Source organism: Marmota flaviventris, chromosome X, assembly GCF_047511675.1.
Source record: "Marmota flaviventris isolate mMarFla1 chromosome X, mMarFla1.hap1, whole genome shotgun sequence".
Classification (NCBI taxonomy): Eukaryota; Metazoa; Chordata; class Mammalia; order Rodentia; family Sciuridae; genus Marmota; species Marmota flaviventris.
The window spans coordinates 55,002,157-55,026,530 of record NC_092518.1 but is presented as its reverse complement, the minus strand read 5'-3'; the positions used below and the strand labels follow the sequence as shown (position 1 = coordinate 55,026,530).

Sequence of the window (24,374 nt, the reverse complement as noted above, 5' to 3'; positions counted from 1 at the left end):
ATGTGGTGGCTGAGGGTGTAACTCAGTGGCAGAGCACTTGCCTAGCATGTATGAGGCCCTGGGTTCTATCCCCAGCTCCACTAAAGAAAAAAATGTGTTGGCCACAAAGGAGGAGGGTGGTTAGTAAGAAACTGAAAGAGCAAAGGAGAGGTCAGAAAATGACTGGCACTGTCTTTAGCATAGTCCTACAGCAATTACACTTATGCATTCTTCAAATACTAATAACTTTATATATCCTTTTTGAGGTATAATTGCTATACAAAAAAGCTACACACTTAAAATGTAAAATTTGGTTTTATCCTACATTTAAATGACTGAAACTGTCATCATAAAAATGATCATTTGCAAAATCCCCAGTCTCTTTAAATTTTTTTTGTTATTGTTGTAGATGCACACAATGACCTTAATTTATTCATTTTTTTATGTGGTGCTGAAGATTGAACCCAGTGCCTCACACGTGCTAGGCAAGTGCTCTACCACTGGGCCACAAGCCCATCCCTCTCCCAGGCTCTTCATACCCACTGTAATTCATCTCTCCCTCTGCCCTTGCTTTCTATAACTATACATATCTGCTTTCTATCACTATATATTTCCATAATTTTGTATTAGTGTAATCATAGAGTATATAAATTTGTGTCTAACTTCTTTCACTAAGCATAATTTTATTAAGATTCATTCATATTGTTCATGAATGTCATAGTTCATTCCTTTTTATTGCTGAACAATATTCCATTTTATTGGTAGACTGCAATTTGTTTACCTATTTATCTGTTGATGGTCATTTACATTATTTCCAGTTTGGGAGATTATAAATAAAGCTTCAATAAACAACAACAAGAACAACAAACTGTTTATGTTAGAACAAAGGAGGGAAAAACCCCACATTCCTGTATAGTGTCTAATGTAACATTTTATACAGAGAGTATGTTATATATAATGAATTAATATGAAGTTACCTCATATGGTAGGTGTAAGGAAAAAAAACCTTTTTGTATGCTAAATTAATACCTACAGATAACATTAAACACATGAGCAAATTTTATTTCTACATAGCTAACTGGTTCATAATTCTCCCTAGACATCTTGCTCCCATTTATGACTTTAAACCATTAAAATAAGATCATAATTTAGCCCCAGATTTACCAACACATGCTATAAGATATCAGAAAGTTTGAGATTATAGTATCTGGACCCTCTGGAAAGAGACTGAATACAATTTCTGCCAGAAGTCTTTTTAGATTAGTTCACTATGAGGGACAGCATTAAGAGAAGGGATGGATTGTCTAGTATTTTAAAAACAAAACCATCATGTGTTTAAAACCCACTCCAAAATGAGCTACTTACAGCAGTTTTATATGCAGCTTCAATGTAAAACACAAGGTTCTGTATGAAATTGACTTCATCTAGGCTGTGGATGATATGAAGTCCTAAGAAAAAAGAGAAAAATGATATATAGCTAGTCAATTAGCACTACAAGTTTGATAGGCGGCCATACAGGTGAAGTGCTCACTGCTCCCAGGTAATCCATTCTGGCTTAGGAAAAAATAGAAGGCATTTTGATTTGTAACCATAAAAAAAGAAAAGATCACAAATCAATCCTAGGCTAGTCTCCAATTAAGTGAGATGTGAGTATATTTTAACAGGAAACAGGAAACATTTTAACTATTATTTATAGGTTTTTATAGAAACTCTGATTCCTGATACATTAGGTATCTAATTTATAATGTACTTAAATATACAAAATGATAAAGACAATTATTTCAAAACAGAGTGTGAAGGAGTCTAAACACTAAGCAAAACATAAAGTGGATAAAATGATGATATTAAGAACTTCAAGCTGTATTTTGAGTAAAAATTACAGTTATTCTAAATGTAAGATACTCAAAGACAATTATAGATTACATATGGAATGTTTGCATGAATAATTTTTATAACAACCTTAACAGATGGGTACCTCTATTTTCTCCATTAAATTTAGAGTGATTAACTATTTCACATAACTAATAAATAGTGGAACAATGACTCAGTTGACTGTAGACTTCTGTTTCACTTTAGAGATTGAATTCCTAATCCAGATGCTATATTACCTCCTAATATGAAAAATATGATCCATTTTTTTTCTGTCTAAAAAATCTTTTTCTCCCCCATTTCACCACCAAAACAGAACTAAAACTTAAAAAAAAAAACTAGAAAGATGTTTATAGTCATTTTCTTTGGTGTCAAGATTCAAAGTAGCCTTATTTTCTTCTTGTTTGGACATCTTTATAATTTTATAGTATTCTATAATAAATAGGTACTACTTATATAATTTAAAAAGTTGTATATAAAAGCAAAGTCATTAAATAAGATAGAAAATGGGAGGATATATTTCATAAAATTTTATAGAAAACTATCAAATCCTGAGTGCTAAAAATGTTTATATGTATAAAATAAACAATTAAATTTTAAATACATCATTTGTAACAAAAATATTACTGCATGCATATTGTCTAAAGCTCTATTTAGACTAAGAAATTATGTCAGAATTGAAGAATAAGGAAGCTTGCTTTTTCCTTTCTGGTCTTTAAATAAGCAGGAAGAAGATGTGAAAATTGTGTTAATTGTAGATGCTGAATGTTAAAGTTTCTCATATTTTCCTGATAGAAAAATATTCTATTTCAACAAGGATTTTATATCCACATTTTGTAGCAAAATTGGGTTGGTTCAGTGGAAATGATTATATCTACCAGCTGTGTCATGTTATACCAAGTACAGAATTTGCAGTTTTCTGAGTAATGGGTGTATCTACAGTGAGTAGGTCTAGGGGAAAAATACATTTTTAAAAGTGCCTGGGAGCCAGGCATGGTGGTGCACACCTAAAACCCCAGTGACTTGGGAGGCTGGGGCAGGAGGATCACAAGTTCAAAGCCAGGCTCAGCAACATAGTGAGGCCCTAAACAATTCAGTGAGACCCTGTCTCAAAATAACAAATAAATAAATAAATAGGGCTGGGGATGTGGCTCAGTGGTTAAGTGTCTCTGGGTTCAATTGCTCGTACCAAAAAAACCTAAAAAGGGTGGGGAGAAGGGGGCAGCTTGGGAATGGAAAAGAAAAAAAAATCTAACATTCTTAGAAGCATGATGTAAAAAGTTTGTCAAATATTTCATTCTCCTTTCTCTTTTTTTCAGGTACTGGGAACTAAATCAAGAGCATTGTGCATAGTAGGCAAGTGCTATACCATTGAGCTATATGGCCAGCCCTTTAACAAAAAATAAAAGACCAGTAGAGGAGAGGAAGTGGAACAGGGGGAGGGAGGAAAAGGAAAGGGGAAGTACTGGGGACTGAAGTGGAACAAATTATACTCCATGCTTGTACAATTATGTCAAAATGAACCCCAATAGTATGTATAACTATAAAACACTAATAAAACTTTTCCTTTTTTGAGACAGGGTCTAGATGGCATCAAACTTTTTATCTTCTTGCCTCACTCTCAGGAGTAGATGGGATTACAGGGGAAAATCCAAAATGTTTCACCAGAAAACTTCTAGAACTAATAAATGAATTCAGCAATGAGGCAGGATATAAAATCAACACCCATAAATCAAATGCATTTCTGTATATCAGTGACAAATCCTCAGAAAGGGAAATGAGGAAAACTACCCCATTTACAATAGCCTCAATAAAATAAAATACTTGGGAATCAATGAAAGAGGTGAAAGATCTATATATTGAAAACTACAGAACCCTAAAGAAAGAAATCAAAGAAGACCGTAGAAGATGGAAAGGTCTACCTTGCTCTTGGATAGGCAGAATTTTTTAAAATTTTTTTTAGTTATACATGAACACAATATCTTTATTTTGTGAATTTATTTTTAATGTGGTGCTGAGGATCAAACCCAGTGACTTACATGTGGGAGGCAAGTGTTCTGCCACTGAGCCACAACCTCAGCCCCAGATAGGCAGAGTTAATGTTATCAAAATGACCATACTACCAAAAACACTATACAGATTTAATGCAATGCCAATCAAAATCCCGATGGAATTCCTCATAGAAATAGAAAAAGCAGTCATGAAATTCACCTGGAAAAATAAGAGACCCAGAATAGCTACAGCAATAGCAGGAAGAATGAAGCAGGTGGTATCACTAAATTAGACCTTAAACTATATTGCAGAGCAATAGTAAAAAAACAAACAAACAAACAAAAAACAGCATGGTATTGGCACCAAAACAGACTGGTAGACCAATGGTACAGAATAGAAGACACAGAGACTAACCTACAAAATTACAATTATCTTATATTAGACAAAGGTGCCAAAAACATATATTGGAGAAAAGATAGCCTCTTCAACAAATGGTGCTGGGAAAACTGGAAATCCATATGCAACAAAATGAAATTAAAACCCTATCTCTCACTATGCACAAAATTCAACTAAAAGTGGATCAAGGACCTAGGAATAAAACCAGAGACCCTGCGTCTAATAGAAGAAAAAGTAGGCCCTTATCTCCATCATTTCGGATTAGGCCCCAACTTCCTTAAAAGGATTCCTACAATGCAAGAATTAAAATTAAGAATCAATAAATGGGATGGACTCAAACTAAAAAAATTCTTCTCAGCAAAAGAAACAATCTGTGAGGTGAATAGAGAGCCTACTTCTTGGAAGCAAATTTTTACCCCTCACACATCAAATAGAGCACTAATCTCCAGGACATATAAAGAACTCAAAAAGCTAAACACCAAAAAAACAAATAACCCAATCAATAAATGGGCCAAGGACCTAAACAGACACCTCTCAGAAAACGATATACAATCAATCAACAAATATTTGAAAAAATGCTCATCATCTCTAGCAATTACAGAAATGCAAATCAAAACTACTGTAAGATTTCATCTCACTCCAGTCAGAATGGCAGCTATTATGAATACAAACAACAATGCGTTGGTGAGGATGTGGGGGAAAAGGTGCACTCATACACTGCTGGTGGGACAGCAAATTGGTGCAGCCAATATGGAAAGTAGTTTGGAGATTCCTTGGAAAACTGGGAATGGAACCACCATGTGACCCAGCTATTCCTCTCCTTGGTCTATACCCAAAGGACTTAAAAACAGCATACTACAGAGACATAGCCACATCAATGTTTATGGCAGCACAATTCACAATAGCTAAACTGTGGAACCAACCTAGATGCCCTTCAGTAGATGAACTGATAAAAAAATGTGGTATATGTACACAATGGAATATTACTCAGCAATAAAAGAGAATAAAATCATGGCATTTGCAGGTAAAAGGATGAAACTGGAGAAGATAATGAAAAGTGAAGTTAGCCAATCCCAAAAAACAAATGCAGAATGTTCCGTCTGATATAAACAGCCTGATTCATAGTGGGGTAGGGAGGGGGAACAAGGGAGGAATAGATGAACTCTAGATAGGGCAGAGGGGTGAGAGGGAAAAGGAGGGGAAAGGGGGTTAGAAATTATGGTGGAATGAGATGGACATCATTATCCAAAGTACATGTATAAAGACATGAATTAGTATGAATATACTTTGTATACAACTAGAGATATGAAAAATTGTGCTTTATATGTGTAATATGAATTATAATGCATTCTGCTGTCATATGTAAATTTAAAATATAAAATAAAATATTTTTAAAAAGAAAAAACAAAAAATTAAAATGGCAAAAAAAGATTTTGATCTTTGCCCTATTCTAAAAAATACAAAATAGAATATTCCTTTAGTTTAATTTTGCAATTCTTTTATTATGAGTAAGATACTGAATCTTTTAGTATAAGCCATTCATATTTCCTTTCCAAAGAACTGCTTGGGCATATCCTTCATGGAATTCCATTGAATTACTGGTCCTTCTGGTTTATTGATATATACAGCTTAACACAGAACTACAGTTTCTATTCTTATTTGTTTCTGTCACTGATATTTTAATGAATATTAAGGAAATTAATCTTTTTCCCATCATATATATTCCAAGTATCTTCTACTTTGTTTGAATTTTGATTTTTTTTAGGTTGAGTATCACTTTATCTGAAATGCTTTGGACCAGAAGTGTTTCAGATTTCATATTTTGGAATATTTGCACATACATAATGAAATATCTCAGGAAAGGGACACAAGTTTGAACACAATATTCACTTGTTTCATATATGCCTTTCACATTTGTTTCATGTACCTTATATACAGAGCCTGAAGGTAATTTTATACAATATTTAGCAGCCTACATTTTGCTTGCCACCTATTTGTCACAGGAGGTTAAGTGTGAACTTTTCCATTTGTTGCATTATGTTGACACTCAAAAAGTTCTGGATTTTGGAGCATATTAGATTTTGAATTTTTCGTATTAGAAATGCTCACCCTGTAGTATATTTTCCTTCTCAGAAAATTTTATAAAATAATTTTATCCTATGAATATTTCTGGCAATTTTATGCTTTCATGTTTTTTATATAAACATTTTATCTACTGACAGATATTTTAAATCGGAGCTATGTAACTTTAGAACTAAAAAGGACTATATGATTTAGTACCATCAAAATGTAAACTTCTCCTGATTCATGGTTCTGTCAAAATAGTAACCACAGTACAGGGTAGCTGCAGCAGCAAACATCTTTCTTGCAGCAGTAATAACCTTAACTTATTGAATAGAAGGATACAAGAAAAAGAGAGACAGTGGCATTGGACATCAGCTTCACAGCTTCATCTTGTCATTTTTCATATACCAACATGATTGAACAGAGACTGTGAGAAGGCAAATGTGAAACAGGTCTTGGTCATCTCTTAGTATCACAGCTAACTAATCACTATACTGTATAAAGTCCACACATTTCTCCCATCTGTCCCTTGGCTCATGATATTCTCTCATTAAACAGCCTTTCCCTCCTTTCCACATCTTGAAACCCAACTGTATTTTTAAGCCTCGGTTCAACTGCTATTTCCTCTGTGATTCCATCATTGATTCCCTTCTTTTGTACTTTATAGAGCTGCATTTTTCTTGCTTTTAAGAACTTATTTTCTACTCTGTATTATAAATGTGTACCTGAATTTTAGGAAAAGAACCATATCTTAGCATTCTTAAACGTATCTTACAAAGTACAGTGAACAGTATTAGAGTACTGAACTGCAGATGTTCAACAATTTTGTTAACCAAGGAAGAAATCCAATCTCTTGAAACAAGATCCTAAGCACAGGCCCTCTGGATCCCGTCCCTTCTGTAGATCTAAGGCACAACTTATTGAATCCAGAGTGCAGAGGTGAGTACACATGAACTGAGGTAGGCTGGATTGGGCCAAGGCAATTATGCTACATAAAGCATTCTAAAGCATGTAGGGCTCCAAGAACAGAGTTTGTTCTATGGATTAAACTTAAATCTACTCAATTTATAGACTGACCTGCATTTACCTAACATTAAGCCTCTTTCTCCTTCATTTTTTCCAGTACTGGGGATTAGACCCAGGGCTTCTTGCATGCTAGGCAAAAGCTCAATCACTGAGCTATATTCCCAGTCCTTTTTTATTTTGAGACATTTTCACTAAATTGCCCAGGCTGGCCTCCAACTTGAGATCCTCCTGACTTGGCCTTCTAAGTAGCTGGGATTACAGTTGTGCACTACTGTGCCTAGTTTCTCCTTCATTTTTAAAAACAGCTTGAGGCCGGGTGCAGTGGTGCATGCCTGTAATCCCAGTGACTCTGGAGGCACATTCAAGAGTTCAAAGCCAGCCTCAGCAATTTAGTGAGGCTCTTAGTAACTTAGTGAGACCTTGTCTCAAAATAAAAACAAAAAGGGCTGGGGATGTAACTCAGTGGTAAAGCACCCCTGGGTTCAATCCCTGGTACAAAACAAAACAAAACAAAACCCACCACTACAACCAAACCAAACCAAACAAACAAAAATTCAGCTTAATAAATAATTCAAATACCATGTAACTTACCCAATCTAAGTATATATAATTCAATGAATTTTCTTGTATGCACAGTTGTTCAAACCATCAGCACAATTAATTTTAGAACATTTTCATCACCCGCAAAAGAAACCCTGTACCCCTTAGCAGTTTTTCCCCATTTACTTTCAATACTTGCCTCATAGCCTAAGTAGTCACTAATTTACTTTCTGACTCTATAGATTTGCGTCATTGAACACTTACGTAAATGAAAACATGTAATCGGTGGCCTTTTTGTCTGGGTTCTTTCATTGAGCAAAACATTTTCAAGGTTTATCTGTTTTGGCATGTATCAGTATTTTATTTTGTATTGCTAAAACTATTCTGTTGTGTAGATGAATCACATTTTATTTATCCAATCATTAGTTAATAGGCATTTGGAATGTTTCTAATTTTTGGCTATCATAAATAATGTTGTTATGAATATTCATGTATCAACTTTTTGCATGAACATATGTCTTCTTTTTCCTTTTTCATTTTTCTTCAGTACTAGGAATTGAACCCAGGGCTTTGAGTATGCTAGGAAAGAACTACCACTGTGCTACATTTCCAGCTCGGAAGTCTTAATTTCTCTTGGGTATCCATGAACTTAGGAGCAAAATTACTGGATCATATGGTAATTCTTTTTAACTTTTTGAGGAACTATTAGATTGTTTTCCAAAGGGGCTATCCCATTGTAAATTTCTGTCAGCAGTGTATGAGGGCTCCCATTTCTGTGTACCCCCAGCAACACTTGATATTATTTGTGTTTTTGGCCACAGTAATTCTAGTGGGTATGCAGTAGTATCTCATTGTAGTATCGATCTGCATTTTTCTACTGACTAATGATGTTCAGTGTCTTTTTGTGTATTTATTGGTTATTTGAATGTCTTCTTTGGAGAAATGTCAATTCAGATATCTTGGCCATTTTGAATTAGGTTATTAATCTTTTTAATAGTTGTCAAGTTCTTTCTTCTAGATATAAGTACCTTATCAGATATATTTGTAATTATTTTCTCCTGTCATGAATTATTATTTTTTACTTCCTGAAGGAGTCCTTTGAAGCATAAAAAGTTCTTAATTTCAACAAATACCAATTTATCAATTTTTTCTTTAGTTTAACTATTTATGCTTTTGTGTCATATCTATGAGGACTTTGCCTAACTCAAGATCAGAAAGATTTACTCCTATATTTTCTTTAAGTGTTTATCATGGACTGAATTATGTCACTCCCTCAAAAATCATATATTGAGCTCTAACTGACAATGTGACTGTATTTGGCAGTAGGGTATTTAAAGAGATAAATATGGCCATTTTGGTGTATTGTCCTAATCCAATATGACCTGTACCATTATAAGAAGAGGAAGACACCAGGGATGCTCACACAGAAAATCCTATGTGGGGGCACATAATCCCAGCAACTCAGGATTTTGAGACTGAAGGATTGCAAGTTTGAGGCCAGCCTTAGCAAGCTAGTGAGACCATGTCTCAAAATTTAAAAAAGAAAGAAAGAAAGAAAAAGGACAGGAAATGTAGCTCAGTGATAGAGCACCACTGAGTTCAATTCCCAGTATGGGACTAGACTGAGAGAAAAGGCCATGTGAGGACATAGAAGGCAATCATCTGCAACCCAAGAAGAGAGGTCTTACCAGAATCCAACTCTGCCATCCTTGAACTTGGACTTTGAAACTCCAAAACTGAGAGGAAATAAGTTCTTGTTGCTTATGCCATTTATTCTGTGGGATTCTGTTATGGCAGACTAATATAAAATTTAATAGCTAATTTTGCTTGTTGACCTGACAGTACTGAGGGATGCCTACAAAATTGGTAAAGCTTACTTCATGGTTTTTCCCTGTTCTACACTTCTCTGAGGTTCTATTCATTTTTTAAAAAAAATATTTTAGTTGTTGTTGGACCTTTATTTTATTTATTTTTATGTGGTGCTGAGAATGGAACCTAGTGCTTCACATATGCAAGGCAAGTGCTCTACCACTGTGCCACAACCCCAGTCTTCTATTCATTTTTTAAATGATTTTTTCTCTGTCCTTGAGATTGAATCTCTGTTGATCTATTGCTTTTTCCTCAAGCATGGTTTCCTTCAGATTTGTGAATATTTTATGAGTATTTTGAAATCTTTATCTCCTAGATCCAACATATGTGCCCTTTCAAAGGTAATTTCTGTTACCTGTTTTTTCTTGTGGATGGTTAATACTTTCTTATTGCTTTGCCTGTCTCATTAATTTTTGTTGAAAAGGAATATTCTTAGATAATATGTTGTGAGAACTCTAGATACTGATACATTATTCTCTCTTATTTTTGTTTATTTATTTAGTTTCCTGGATGGACTATTTCAGTGAAATCTATTATCTCCATAGTATGCAGCCTCTCATAATCCTCAGAGAGGAATTGGGCAGGTGCACTATCACAGGGAAGATGCTGTTTTAGCAGGTGATTCATTGACTATCTCTTAATCTGTCATGCTTCTGCCTCCAATGATTCCAACTGATTTCTGTACTCTTTGGTACAATATCCTATAAATTGCATCACAGTCTCATCCAATTAAATTCAGGCCCCTCTTCAGGTAATCTTTGAGTCAAGTCTCTGAGACTTGTTCCAACACTAGGGAGACTCCTACCTTGGTTCTATTAAAACTTGGTTCTATTAAAACTTTCAGCTACTCTTTGGTTTAGCTTATTACTCTTAATGAGCAACTAGTCTTCTCTATTGCTTAGAACCAAATTCTACATTGTTTTTTGAAATCACCCTTAGGCTTGAACTTTCTCACACTTGTTCCCAAAAAGTCAGTTCTCTTTGGAAGAGCTAAGATGTTTGGTACTTACAGTTTGCCTTTCCCCCTAAGCCAGTGGTCCAGAACTGTTGGTGAGAACAGTAGTCCATACCTTTTGGAGTGATATTTCTTCTTTACAAACTGAGTACTAAGCACGAGTGGTAGCCTATGAGATTCTCAGCTTTTCTCTCCCAGTGTTAAACATCTGTCCTAATAGAGAGGTGGACTGAAGGCAGTAAGAGATTAGTATTCTCCCCTTACCCTGCCTAGGGAAAAGATTCCATTCTACAAGGGGCTAGGAGTGAAGAGGAGGTGAGCTCCAGACTTCTAAACAAGGATACTGCTTGGACTAGAGCTTCTAAAACATGAGTGAGGAGGATGAGAAATTATGGCAATCTACCTCTCAAAGACATACAGTAGCACTGATCTGGAGCTGAGGGTAGAGGAGGATTTGGATTTTGGCTATACCTACCTTGAATAATAATTCTGTCGTGCTGATTTGGAGTGGAGGAGGGAGTAGATTGAGACTCAGAAGCCACAGTTCCTCACTGCTTTTACCAAGATTTAGGACGTTTGCTGGAGTGTTTCTCCACTTGTTCTATGTCCTTTGGACAATTTCCAGTGACTTAAAAGGGTTAGTTTTCTGAAAATAATTTTTAGCATTTGTGATTGCTTTGCTGGGGGAAGATCCATGAAACTCTTTATACTACCATTATGTAAGTTGCAGTCAGATTCTAAGTCTGTCTTAACCAAGGTTCAGATTAAGTATTCAGAAGCATGCATAGTATTACTAAATAGTCTATGAAGAACTTTCATACTCTACCAATTATATCTCACTTAAGCACTTTCCATTTTCAAGGCAACTGCCTAACAAAGGTTCTGTAATCACTTCTTGCTAAAAGTATTTCACTAACTTCCTCTCAAGCTTTCCATCTTAATTTTATTCCCCAACCCAATCTATCCTTCTTGCTACTAGAGTGAATCATTTGAAACTTCCTTTATCTATATTGAATGTTTTTCCACTGATTGCAGACTAAAGTCAGAACTATTTACCTGTCCTCAGATAGCTAGGCCCAACTTTCTAGCTTCATATTTTGTCATTTTCCAGACATGACTTATACCCTAAACATAGAACAGACCTAGCCTTACTTTGATGGCCTGAACCTTTCAAATTTCTATGTGGTACTCATACTATTCCTTTACTTGTGAATTTCTTACTCCTATTTATTTATCAAAGACCTGATCAAATAACATCCACCTTATTCCAAGAATCTATCAAGTGAGCTGAGTGCATTGAAAATCAAATGTTAAACCAGGAATCAACAAACATTCTTATAACCCTTTTCAGTATGTTTCTGTTTTTATTCTGAGCTCAAAATGAAAAACCACAGCTGGGTGCAGTGGTGCATGCCTGTAATCCCAGTGGCTCTGGAGGCTGAGGCAGGAGGATCATGAGTTCAAAGCCAGCCTCAGTAACTTACAGAGGCACTAAGCAATTCAGTGAGACCCTATCTCTAAATAAAATACACAATAGGTCTGGGGATGTGGCTCAGTGGCAGAGTGCCCCTGAGTTCAATCCCTGGTACCAGAAAAAAAAAAAGAAAAAAAGAAAAACCACCTGTTTGCTTTGCAAAAAACAACAAAACAAAACATAACTCCAGAGTTGGTATTAAAATAATACTAGAGCTGGGCATGGGGGTACACACTTGTTATCACAGCCCCTGGGGAGGCTGAGGCAGGAGGATCACAAATTCAAAGCCAGCCTCAGCAATTTAGTGACTTTCTAAACAATTTAGTGAAACCCTGTCTCAAAATAAATAATAAAAACTGCTGGAGATGTAGTTAGTGGAATAGCACCCCTGGGTTAAATCTCCAGTACCAAATTAAAAAAATAAATATAAAAATAGAAATTATAGCCTTTCTATTAAAAGAAATAAAACTAGCTGGATGCAGTGGTGCATGCCTATTATCCCAGAGGCTCAGGAAGCTGAGTCAGGAGGATAACAAATTCAAAGCCAGCCTCAGCAAAAGTGAGGCACTAAGCAACTCATTGAGACCCTGTCTCTAAATAAAATACAAAAGTAGGGTTAGGGATGTGGCTCAGTGGTCACGTGTCCCTGAGTGCAATCTCAGTAACAACAACAACAAAAACCTAAAAATTTTATATTTATCCAAGAAAAAATTTCCCTCCAAAAGGATAGACTATGTGGGTAACAAATTCATAATTTTGAGAAAAGTGTAATCAGGCTGTGGGATATATGTTCTAGAGTAAAAGAAGAAGGGTTTATCACCAGAGATGTGTTTCTTCAAGAAAAGGAGAAAAGAATTCTGAGGGCATTCCTACCTTGGATGACCTTAGTATTAGAGATCTCTGTAATCAGATAAGAAGAAATGTCAAAAATGTGGTATTTCTAGGGTTATAGTTCAGTGCTTGCTTAGTACCTGCAGGGCTCTTAGTTCCATCCCACACACCACACATACAAAAATATGGTATTGTGAGAAGTACATTAACTGACTCACTATCATCCGTCAAATGTCTCATTAAATTCATATACTTGATATAATGAGATTCCTTGCTCCTCCCAATGTAGGATAAATTAAGGGAATTATATTATTTATTACATTTTCCATTTCCAGGTCAAGTAGCTAAATATAACAGCAAAATCACCTGAAAAGAGTGTATAATTCAATAAAAAATGGATTCTGATCCCTAAGGCAATTTTGTAAATATAAAGCAGATCCCTAAAGATAGATGTATTTCATAACATTCATAAAGAGTATGTACAGTAGGTGCTTATCCATACAATATGAGAACAATAAATAAACCTAGCCCTTCCTTTCCATTTCCTGGTATCTAAGAATTAATAAATAATAAAAGTACCTATCTAAAGAAGATCTACCTCAAACTTCTTGGTTCTCATTTTAAAAGAATATTAATTAATACCCCAGACTTATTATATCTCAATATAATAAAACATTAACTAGTCCTCAAAGAATCTGTATAAAATTTGCAAACTGTCATTTGTTTCCAATATGCTTCTTTGGGCAATGTCAACAGCTATTATTTTTTTGGTCAATACCTTTGGAGAAGCCAAGTGTGCCAGAGCAAGTGCTCCAAGCTCAGGGAGTTACACTACTTCTCTCCTTGTACTGACCTGAGGCAGTCATTTGTGCTAAGAAGAGCAGGTATACAGAGGTAGCATCCAACTGCAGGTGTCCCCACTGGTCATCACCCACTACAGTAGCACAGGTTTTGGTATTGTACTTGGCATGAAGGCTATCCTTAGTACTCTGACTATACTTGAAGGACTCTACTTTATCCACCTGAAATAAAACAAAAACAGTAAAAGGATATTCAGAAAAATGAACCTATATGTCACACTTCTGTAATACTCTAACATACATTATTGTACTCAGTCTTTGGGCAATTATGAATATTTAAAATACACTATTACTTCTTTTTCCATAATTGGGGAAGCCCGTTATTGTTATTTTTCAATTTAGGCAATTTAATTTTTCAATTTTAGGCAATTTATAAAACAATGCCAAATAGTCAAAAACACCTATTTCCTGTTCACGGCCTCTCACTCTTTAGATAGTTGCTTTGCTATATTATAGATATAAATGATTTTCAAAATGTTCTGATTAAGAACAGCTTAGTAAGAGAGAACTCAGTTTACACATTTGTTCCTGATGGGATACCTGGTGTGCAGAAGTGGGAGGGTATTAATTTTGAGGAAAAATAGGTCAAGGGGACATGTTTTGAAGTAGTAATGAAAAGAACTGGTCAGAGGGGCTGGGGATGTGGCTCAAGCGGTAGCGCGCTCGCCTGGCATGCGTGCGGCCTGGGTTCGATCCTCAGCACCACATACAAACAAAGATGTTGTGTCCACAGAAAAACTAAAAAATAAATATTAAAATTCTCAAAAAAAAAAAAAAAAAGAACTGGTCAGAGAAAGAGTGACAGGTATGACAGAAGCTGAAACTAGAGATCAGAAGGGAAACATGGGGATCAGGGAGGTAGTTCAGTGGTAGAGTATGTGATTAGCATACATGAGACCCTGGGTTCACTCCAAGCTCACAATCCCCCCCACACACACACACACAAAGTTCAGATGAAAAACACTGGGCAAGGGACAACTGAAAGACTTAGTTCTTGAAACTTAGATTTGAATATTTATGCTTCTGACATATGATACTACTTATTATACCTTAAATATGGTTTGGAAATTAGAGACATTAAAACTATTTATTAGAGTAGAAAGTTAAAATATTTAAAGTATAAAAAAGTAGTAAAGAGGGGTCAGGGTTGTGGCTCAGCAGTAGAGCACTTGCCTTGTATGTGTGAGGCACTAGGTTTGATCCTCGCACCACATAAAAATAAATAAAATATTGTGTCCATATTTTAAAAACAGTAGTAAAGATAGGGAAAGAGAAAATAATAGCTATCCAATAAACAGAGTACTGAAAAGAAAGTTCAGAAATCTGGAATAAATTTCTTTGTACTTTAGATTTGTTGTGTGTCTACGAGCAATTACTTTATCCATCTAGATCTCCATTATTCTTCTAATGAAACATAACTTTGATCTTCAGAAAATTAAGTCAGGTTCAATGTCTGCAACATTTTTTAAGATCTAAAATGAAACAATTTTTAAGTAAAGTATACTTTTGTACAAAGAAAATATCATAAACTCAAAAGACAAATAGTAGATTGTTAAAATGTTTGCAATGCATGTGACAAAGGATGTCCATAATGTACAAAAACTCCTCATTAGGCAAGAAAGAGGCAATCTAAAAGAAAGATAGGCAAAGGACCTATAGGGAAGGAATTGCAAATTTTCCATCTGAACATGAAAGGATGTTCAACTTCACTCAAGGTCAGGAATTATAAATTATTGAATTCCAAAATTCTTTATATCCATTCCTAAAATCTAAAACACTTTGAAAAGCTATCTCACTTAAGTTTTGCATCAAAGTTCATTTGGTGGCAACACCAGGTTCAGATTGACATAAAGCTATTTTTGGACTTTATTCCAATTGATGTGAAAAGGCATTTTTCCCTTCAGAGATAAGTTTTTGATTAAACAGTGCTGTCCTGAATCCACTGAAGGCATAAAATAAATATATGGTATATGTATTGCACTACCTTTTAAAGATCTGAAAAAAATCTTAACTCTAAAATTGATAGGGCCCCAAGAGTTTCAGATGAGGGATTTTAGGCTTATACATCTTCTACCCAGTATATGTAATTGCATGAACGGTAATGATGGAACACATTTTTAAAAATCCCTTGTAGAAGGGAGAAAAGAAAAAGATTGGAATGAAATATCTTGGAGAGAGTCTGGTGGTGGGATTACGGATGACATTTTCTCATTGATTTTCCAAATTTTCTAAAATTAGAGTATACTACTTGTGAAGTTGAAAAAAAAAGCCATATGCATTTCCCTAAGGGGTAGAGATATTGTTACAATGTGCTTTTATTAGAGAGCAAGTTGTTCGCAACTTCATACCTGTCTGATCATGCAGTGCAGCAGTCCCCTCATCAGCTTCACTACACTCTGCAGAAATAAACGGAAACAAGACTGTTATAAACATGCCTAGATGAGAAAAACACTTGCTCAGCAACTGCAGTTGGTACATGACCTTTTGAGAACAAGTAACCCTATCCTGGGTTCCTATTCACATGGCATTTACTTTATAGGTACACAGAAAGGCAGATTGCAGCTAAAAATGGAATCAAAAGCTACAGTTTCTGATGCCTTCAAGTTAAAAAAATAATAGTCTATGCTATGACAGATTTATGTAAAAGTAAGTCAACTATCCTAGTAGAGGACATTCCTTCCACCTGGAGAAAGAGGCAAGTCAACTAAAAATAAATCATAGAGCTCTGGAGATATTCTAAAACATCTTATAACCTAGAAAGGCTTCACACGACATGACTTTTCTAAACCAGCCAAAACTTAAAATTCTATAGAAATGTTTATCTGAACATGTTACCTAAAAAAGTAAATGAATTGTAATTCAGAGTAAGCATAAAGGGAAATTGTTAGTATGACTCAACTCCTTCTCCATGAAAAAAAAAGTCATAGACTTCTTAAGTCCTCTTTTGGTGGGGGGAGTGTGGTACTGAGGATTGAACCCAGGGGTGCTCTGCTACTGAGCTACATCCCCAGCATTTTTAAATTTTGAGACTGGGTCTCACTAAGTTGCTCATGCTGAACCTCAAACTTGTGATCTTCCTGCCATAGGCATGTGCCACTGTGACTGGCTATGAACTCCTCATCATCAGTATCTCTTACTAAACCTTGACAATTTCTAAAATAGTTTGTTTTCCAATCACAACATCCCTAAATTCTGTCAACAACTGTATACTACATGAAATAAGAAGGGCCCATGAGTAGCAGCATGGGTAGGCAATATGTTTTAGAACACAGCACTGAACAGCTTCTCCATTTCTCTAAGAAGTTTTATGGTTTGCAGTCCAGAAGAAATTGAACCAGGTTACCTCAGAGAATGCTGGCTCAGAGGTGGCTTCAGGACATCTCTGAAAACTAATCTACTAGCTGGGCATGATGGTACATGCCTGTAATCCCAGCTAATTGGGAGGCTGAGGCAGGAGGTACACAGGTTCAAGACCAGCCAAGACAACTTGGACTTTACTTGTAGGGAAAAAAAAAAAAGAGTTACAGAAGGACTGTTAAGGATGGAAATAGCATAATGTAAATATGGTTTTCACAACACTATTAGGTGATAAGGGTTTAGGTTAGAGTTAAAGCAGAAAGGAAAGAGAATGGACTCTATAGAGAAATTGAAAGAATCAACTATCTTTCATTTGCATGTATCAAACAAGCAAGAGCAACAACTCAAAAATCACCCTACAGGAACTGAGCAGGCACTTCACAGAAGAAATGCAAACGGTCAAGAAATATATGAAAAAATGTTCAACATCTCTACATATTAGAGAAATGCAAATTAAAACTACACTGAGAATTCATCTCACTCCAGTCAGAATGGCAATTATCAAGAATACAAGTAGCAATAATTGTTGGCGAGGATGTGGGGATAAAATTTCACTCATACCTTGTTGATGGGACTGCAAATTGGTGCAGCCACTCTGGAAAGCAATATGGGGATTCTTCAGAAAACTAGGAATGAAATCACCATTTCCCATTCATCAGTATACACCCAAAGGACTTAAAATCAGCATACTGTATTAATGCAGCCATATCAATGTTTATAGCAGCTCAACTCACAATAGCTAAACTATGGAACCAACCTAAATACCGTATCTTCAACAGATGAATGGATAAAAAAAAATGTGGCATATCTGGAATATTACTCAGTCATAAAAAAGAATGATTTCATGACTTTTGACAGTAAATGGATGGATCTGAAGACTATCATGCTAAATGAAATAAGCCAATCCCATAAAACCAAAGGCTGAATATTGTCTCTGATATGCAGATGCTAACACACCATAAGCAGAGGGAAGAATGGAAATTCAGTGTATTAGACAAAGGGGGATGGGAATAGGAAAGACAGTAGAATGAATTGGACATAACATTCCTGTGTTTATATATGAATATACCACCAGTGAAACTACATATTATGTACAACCACAAGAATGGGATCGTAAGTAGCAAAAGTTATACTCCATGTACATATAATATGACAAAATACACTCTACTGTCATGTATATCTGGAAAGAACAAATAAAAAATCACCTTACAGGAAGTACTTATTAAGCACTGTATTATAGAACATTAGTCCAAGAAATTCTAGAAAGACTATAAATTTCACTACCACCTTAGATTCAAAACACACATAAGTACATCAAAGGCTCTGAGAAATTAAGGAGTATAGAAACCTACTTTTTAACATAGCCTCAACCTTAGTTAGTTGGCCTAGTATTCAATGGAACATACTATGAGAAATACTCCAAATAATGCTGCCAGGTTGATTGGCAAAATGAAGACACTATTAAGAGAAAAAGGGAGTTTTGGTGAGGTGCTATTGCTTGCTATTTTATTTTCTTTGGTTTTAGTGGGGAAGGTGAGATTTTGGACACATTCAGTTTAAGGAGCCACAGGATATACAGGCAAAAATAATGAGCAGATAATTGAAAAGGGGGGCTTGAAATTAAAGGGAGGTCAGAGTTAAAGATGAAGATTTGGAAGTGATTGTCATAAAGGTGAGTGTTAATGACTCGAGAAAAAAGATAAAGAGACTTCACAAAGAACAGAAACCTTGAGGCAACCAAATAGAAACCTTTATTTATATGATTTTTATGGCTATAGAGTTATCTATGTGCCAAGAGAAAGGGACATTTGTAAAAATATACATGTCCACCAGACATGGTGGTGCACATCTGTATTTCCAGTGACTCCAGAGGCTGAGGCAGGAGGACCACAAGTTGAAAGCCAGCCTCAACAGTTTATCAAGGTCTTAACAATCTTAATGAGACCACGTCTCAAATTAAAAATAAAGGGGGGGCGTGGGTTGTGGCTCAGTGGTAGAGCACTTGCCTAGCATGTGTGAGGCACTGGGTTCAATCCTCAGCACCACATAAAAATAAATAAAATAAAGGACCATCAACAACTAAAAGAATTTTTAAATAAATAAAAATAAAGAGGGCTGGGGATGTGGCTCAGTGGTTAAGAGCAGCTAGGTTCAATTCCCAGCACAAAAAACAACAACAAATAACATGGAAGTCCATAATTCTATTCTCAATCTAGAATATGGAAGTTGCTTAAACACTTTTCTTAGAATTCTCTTCAGTTCTTGACATTATTTATCAGAAAAAAACCAAGGTGAGACTCAGAATGGCATAAATGGTTAACAATCATTATTTTGGTAAAATCCACACCATAACAAAAAGTTGGCATTAGGTGGGAATTTAATCTATGGATTTATTGGATTTAATTTATGTTTATTTATTGCCCATAGTAAAGTCATTATCTGATTTATCTACATTAGATCTGTCTATACATTAGAATTGCCTGGGTGATTTAAAAATTTGATGTCTGTAATCTCTATTTACAGAGTTTTTAAAAAAATTGTTCTAAGATGGGATCTAGTAAAAGTATTTCCAAAAAGCTTCCCAAATAATTCCAATGTATATTCAAAGTTCAGAACCACTCATCTAGATCAAGGACAAATCCAACCCATAGCTAGTTTTGTAAATAAAATGTTATTAGAACATAACCATGTTCATTGTTTGTATATGATCTCTGGCTCTTTTGTGTTAAAATACACAGTTGAGTTAATCCGACAATAAGTGACCTATAATGCTGAAAATGTTTGCTATCTGTGATTCTACAGAGATGGTCTAGATTAATGCTGAATCAAGTTTGAAAAAAAATAATGATATTATAATAATAAAATCTGTTTTGATCTACAATGTAAATTCATAGAAATTTTAGAATTCTGCCAGGTGCAGTGGCACACGCCTGTAATCCCAGAAGTTTGGGAGGCTGAGGCCAGAGGATTGGAAGTTAAAAGCCAGCCTCAGCAACTTAGTGAGGCCCTAAGCAAGTCAGTGAGACCATATTTCTAAATAAGATACAAAATAGGGCTGGGGATGTGGCTCAGTGGTCTAGTGTCCCTGAGTTTAATCCCTGGTACCAAAAAAAAAAAAAAAAAGAAAGAAAGAAAGAAAATAATTCTAGAATTCCCACAGAAACTCTGTTTTTAATTTGCTTCCTATTTCCATAATTTTTTGAAACATTCTAAAGTTATTATTGGGGTGATGTGAAAAATATTTTCAGCTATGTGAAAAGTTACATAATGTGGGGAGGGAAGTACTGGCGAATTAAATGGAACAAATTATGTTATTTGCATATATGAATGTAACAATGAACCCTACTATTACGTATAACTATAATACATTAATAAAACTCTAAAAAGTTACAGAATGGATCATGAAAATTTCAGAATGGGCAATTTAATGTTTCCCTACTTTTCCTCTCTTCCTCTGTAAAATTCTTTCTACTTGGGCCCAGTAAGGATAAATGTCAACTCTGCATAATGATTGTTCAACATAGAGAAAACACATCTCTTTTTTTAAAGCATTGAAAAGAGTTGGTCAAATTGTACCAGGCATGTCATTTCAGTTCTGCTCATATAAATTTCTAGCAAAACAAAACAATAAAGAAACAAAGTATTGCAATCAAAATAGCAAATATTCAGGTTGGGGATGTGGCTCAAGCAGTAGTGTGCTCGCCTAGCATGCGTGCAGCCTGGGTTCGATCCTCAGCACCACATACAAACAAAGATGTTATGTCCGCCGAAAACTAAGAAATAAATATTAAAAATTCTCTCTCTCTCCTCTCTTAAAAAAAATAGCAAATATTCAGAATAGGATATAAGATTTGAGGTAGGGTAATTTGCATGTGATTTTTTTTAAATACTCTCCTGTATTTTCCAAATGTCCACAATGGTATTAATTCTATAAAGGTCATAGAAATATTGATCTGTACCTCCTGAGCTACAGCAAAAACTAACTTTTGGGGGCACGGATGTAAGTATCTTTCAATAGTGGCTTGAAGGAATAACAAATGCCTGCTGTTGCTGAGGACAACAGTGAGACTTTTCTTATTGCCGAGAATTGCAACTCCATGATATGTTGGTGCTCTTAAAAAAAAACAAATATCAATATTCTGATTTATAAATGAATACTTAAGCTCAGATTGCCTAAATCTGAGGGAGACCATAGTAAAAAATGGTTGGTGTAGAAAGAACCTCACTATATCTTACAACTGACAGCAGAGGACCTCAACATTAAAAGTTTGCTGTAGGGCTGGGGTTGTGGCTCAGTGGTAAAGTGCTTGCCTAGCAGCACAAAGTGCTGGGTTCAATCCTCAGCATCATATAAAAATAAATAAAATAAAGGGATTAAAAAAAAGTTTCCTGTAGCCCAGATTACTGTTTTTTTGGTCATTCAAGAGGATGCACTTCCCCGAGTGTATAAATTGTTCTATAAAAGGATGCTAATTTACTGTGAGGAAGTACCTTAAAAGTTGGCATAAAAGCGTTTGCTGGCTCTGACCTCATTTTGTCCCTGGGGGTGGGGGGCAGGGAGGTAGCAGGCCACAGATTTTTTTATAAAAAAATCAACAAATAGTCTACTTGTGTTTAGTACAAAAAGTCTACTGATCTGTGTCAGATACCCTCATACAAATACCACCAATACTTTTCAAAAATGAAGTACTAGATATCTGCCCCCAAACATTCTTGTCCATGAGAATAAAATGGTGGAAACTGCAAAATACATTTACTTAGAAAGAAGATTATTAATTTTAAGATCCCAGGGTAGGATTTTCCATGGTAATAGAACAGACTGTGCCCTCGTCCCCTGAATCAACAAGTGTCAAGTCTCCACTGCCAAGAAACAGTTTAGTACAATATAGGAAAACTTTTTGGAATGTAATTTCAAGGATGTGAAGAAAGGGCTACATTTTCTTCAATCCTTGCTCTCCCTCACCCAACCATATACAGCTTTGGATCGCTTTGTATTTTTGTTTCCCGTACCTGCTCCAGTTCATATGCCTTTGCCTTATCCTCATCTCGGTCTGCATTCTTCCGATAGGCCAGGCCCAAACCCCACACAGCCAGGATGCTATATACATTATCTCGGACCCAAGCATCTTTCTGATCATAGCTGGCTGGAAGCAAGCCAGTCACTGGATTCTGTAAGACCAAGAAAAAGAGGGCAGGTAGGTGTTCATATTAGGGAACAAAATTAGGGAATGAATTATTGGGTATTTTTTATCTTTCTCCTATTTCCCCATTCAAGTTTTGAAACGTCTTCTGACTATTGCAGACAAATGCTATCTCTCCCCACCCCATCTTTATTGAGTTATAATTAACAATAAAAATTGTATATATTTACTATGTACAACAGGATGATTTGATATCTGGATTCACATATTACCACAATCAAGTTAAATTACTACATACATCACCTCACTTAGTTATCTTTCTTTGGTGTGGTGAGAATACTCTTAGCACATTTCAAGTATAAAGTATTAATAACTCCAGTTATCATGCTGCTGTTCATTAGCTCCCCAGAACATAGTTATCTTGTAATGGAAAGTTTGCACTATTTCCAAATGCTATCTTGAGTATGGGGAAAGAACTGACTTACTTACAAGCCTGAAATGAGGTTATTGTTAAAGTACTTAAATAATATCAATAAATTTATTAAAAGCATCATTAAATGCATTATTAAAGGGCATTATTAAAAGTTTTAACTTTTCTAGTTTGAAAGAATTAACTATCACCAACAAAAAAAAAACAGTAGTAATTACAGAAGTAGAAAAAATACAACTAAAAGTAAACATACACACAAAGTGCCTTGACCTTCACAATATTCTAGTCCTAAAAAGGCTAAATGTTCCCTATCTCTTTTCTGACGGGGGTGGTAGGGTAGAAGGGGAGGAAGTGAGGCCCAAACCCGGGATAGGGGGCATCAATAAACAAGCATCAACACATCTTGCAACTCTACTCCTGGATCCCAGCTGTGGCTTGGGGGTGCAGGGCTCTGAAATCATCATGGGGGAGGGGGCAGAGGGGGTCCTGGCTATGGGTGCCTGACTCTGGTTCTGTTCCAGGCCCAATACGTACCTTTCCTTAAGGGTCCTTTTTTGGCCTTCCCAGCTAGGGGTCAGGAGAACCTGCTAAAGATACACACATATACGCATACGAAGGTTCACCCCGGGTCTCTGGTCTATCACACTCCACATGCTCGGTGATCCCAGGAGTAGTGTAGTAGTATGTGTAGGAGACACCCCCACACTTACCTGATGGCATAGGATGGTCTGATGCACCAGTCGAGCATAGCCGTCCAGCCGGACCCCCGAGTTACTCCGGCTCCTCATCGCGCCACGTTTCGAATCCCCTCAGAGAAAGACTGGAGTGCTGCTGACCACTAACGAAGGAGGCTCCAACGCTGATGCACCCTCGCTGTGGGAAGCACGAGTGCCAGGCCGGGCAGAGCCTTCCCACCGCTCCGGCCTGGGGCCGGCCGGTCCGGTGTAGCACTCCGGGGTCCGGCAGCCTCCAGAGCCCACGACACGCCAAGGCCAGTCAAACCTCCGCAATCTACAGCTCCGCCACAACTTCCCCGAGGACGCTCGCTACCACCCTAGTCCCGTGTGGCCTCCGCGCGTGGCTCTGGCATCCTCCACCCAATTCCTGGAGACCTCGGCGGCCCTGAACCTCCAGCGCGGTCACAGACAGCAGGTCGCTGGCCACGGCGCCGCCTACGCTTTGCTGGAGACGCGAGCCGGAGGCGGGGCGGGTGCTGCGGGTCCTGGCAGCTGCGCGCTGCAGCCCCAGGGCTCGGCCGCCAGCCCCGCGGCGGAGAATGTGCCATAGTAGGCAATGTGCTCTCTCAGGTTTATTTTCGAAACCCTACAAGTGACTATTTTAATTTAACACACTTGCTGTGCACACAGGATGTTGAGGAGGCTGTTTTTTTCTTTCTTCTGCAGGATAGGTTTAGGAACTTCAAAACTGAAAGACGCGTTTGCGCTCAAGGTCTAAAGAATTGGATTTCCGGGTCTTTATTGTATCTTAGATTTTTACCAAAGGTTCAGACTGAACTCCGCACTCCAACTGAAACCAAACAAGAAAGAACTCCCTAAGATACTTCATTTCTTAAAAAAACGGGGAGTCTGCG

General features: G+C 36.5%; 1 protein-coding gene across 6 annotated transcripts in view; it reads right to left on the bottom strand.

Moving 5' to 3' along the window:
* The window catches only part of Phka1 (phosphorylase kinase regulatory subunit alpha 1), a 109,076-nt gene extending 85,129 nt beyond the window's left edge, over positions 1 to 23,947 (bottom strand). For all 6 annotated transcript variants that reach the window (XM_071606719.1, XM_027920165.2, XM_027920166.2 and 3 more), the window contains exons 1-5: positions 23,494 to 23,947; positions 22,223 to 22,381; positions 16,204 to 16,251; positions 13,849 to 14,017; positions 1,345 to 1,427 (exon numbers count right to left, since the gene is read on the bottom strand). In XM_071606719.1, coding sequence (XP_071462820.1) covers positions 1,345 to 1,427; positions 13,849 to 14,017; positions 16,204 to 16,251; positions 22,223 to 22,381; positions 23,494 to 23,571 — 537 coding nt within the window. In that variant the 5' untranslated portion in view covers positions 23,572 to 23,947. The remainder of the gene's footprint in view (positions 1 to 1,344; positions 1,428 to 13,848; positions 14,018 to 16,203; positions 16,252 to 22,222; positions 22,382 to 23,493) is intronic.
* Between the last annotated feature and the right edge of the window lie 427 nt (positions 23,948 to 24,374).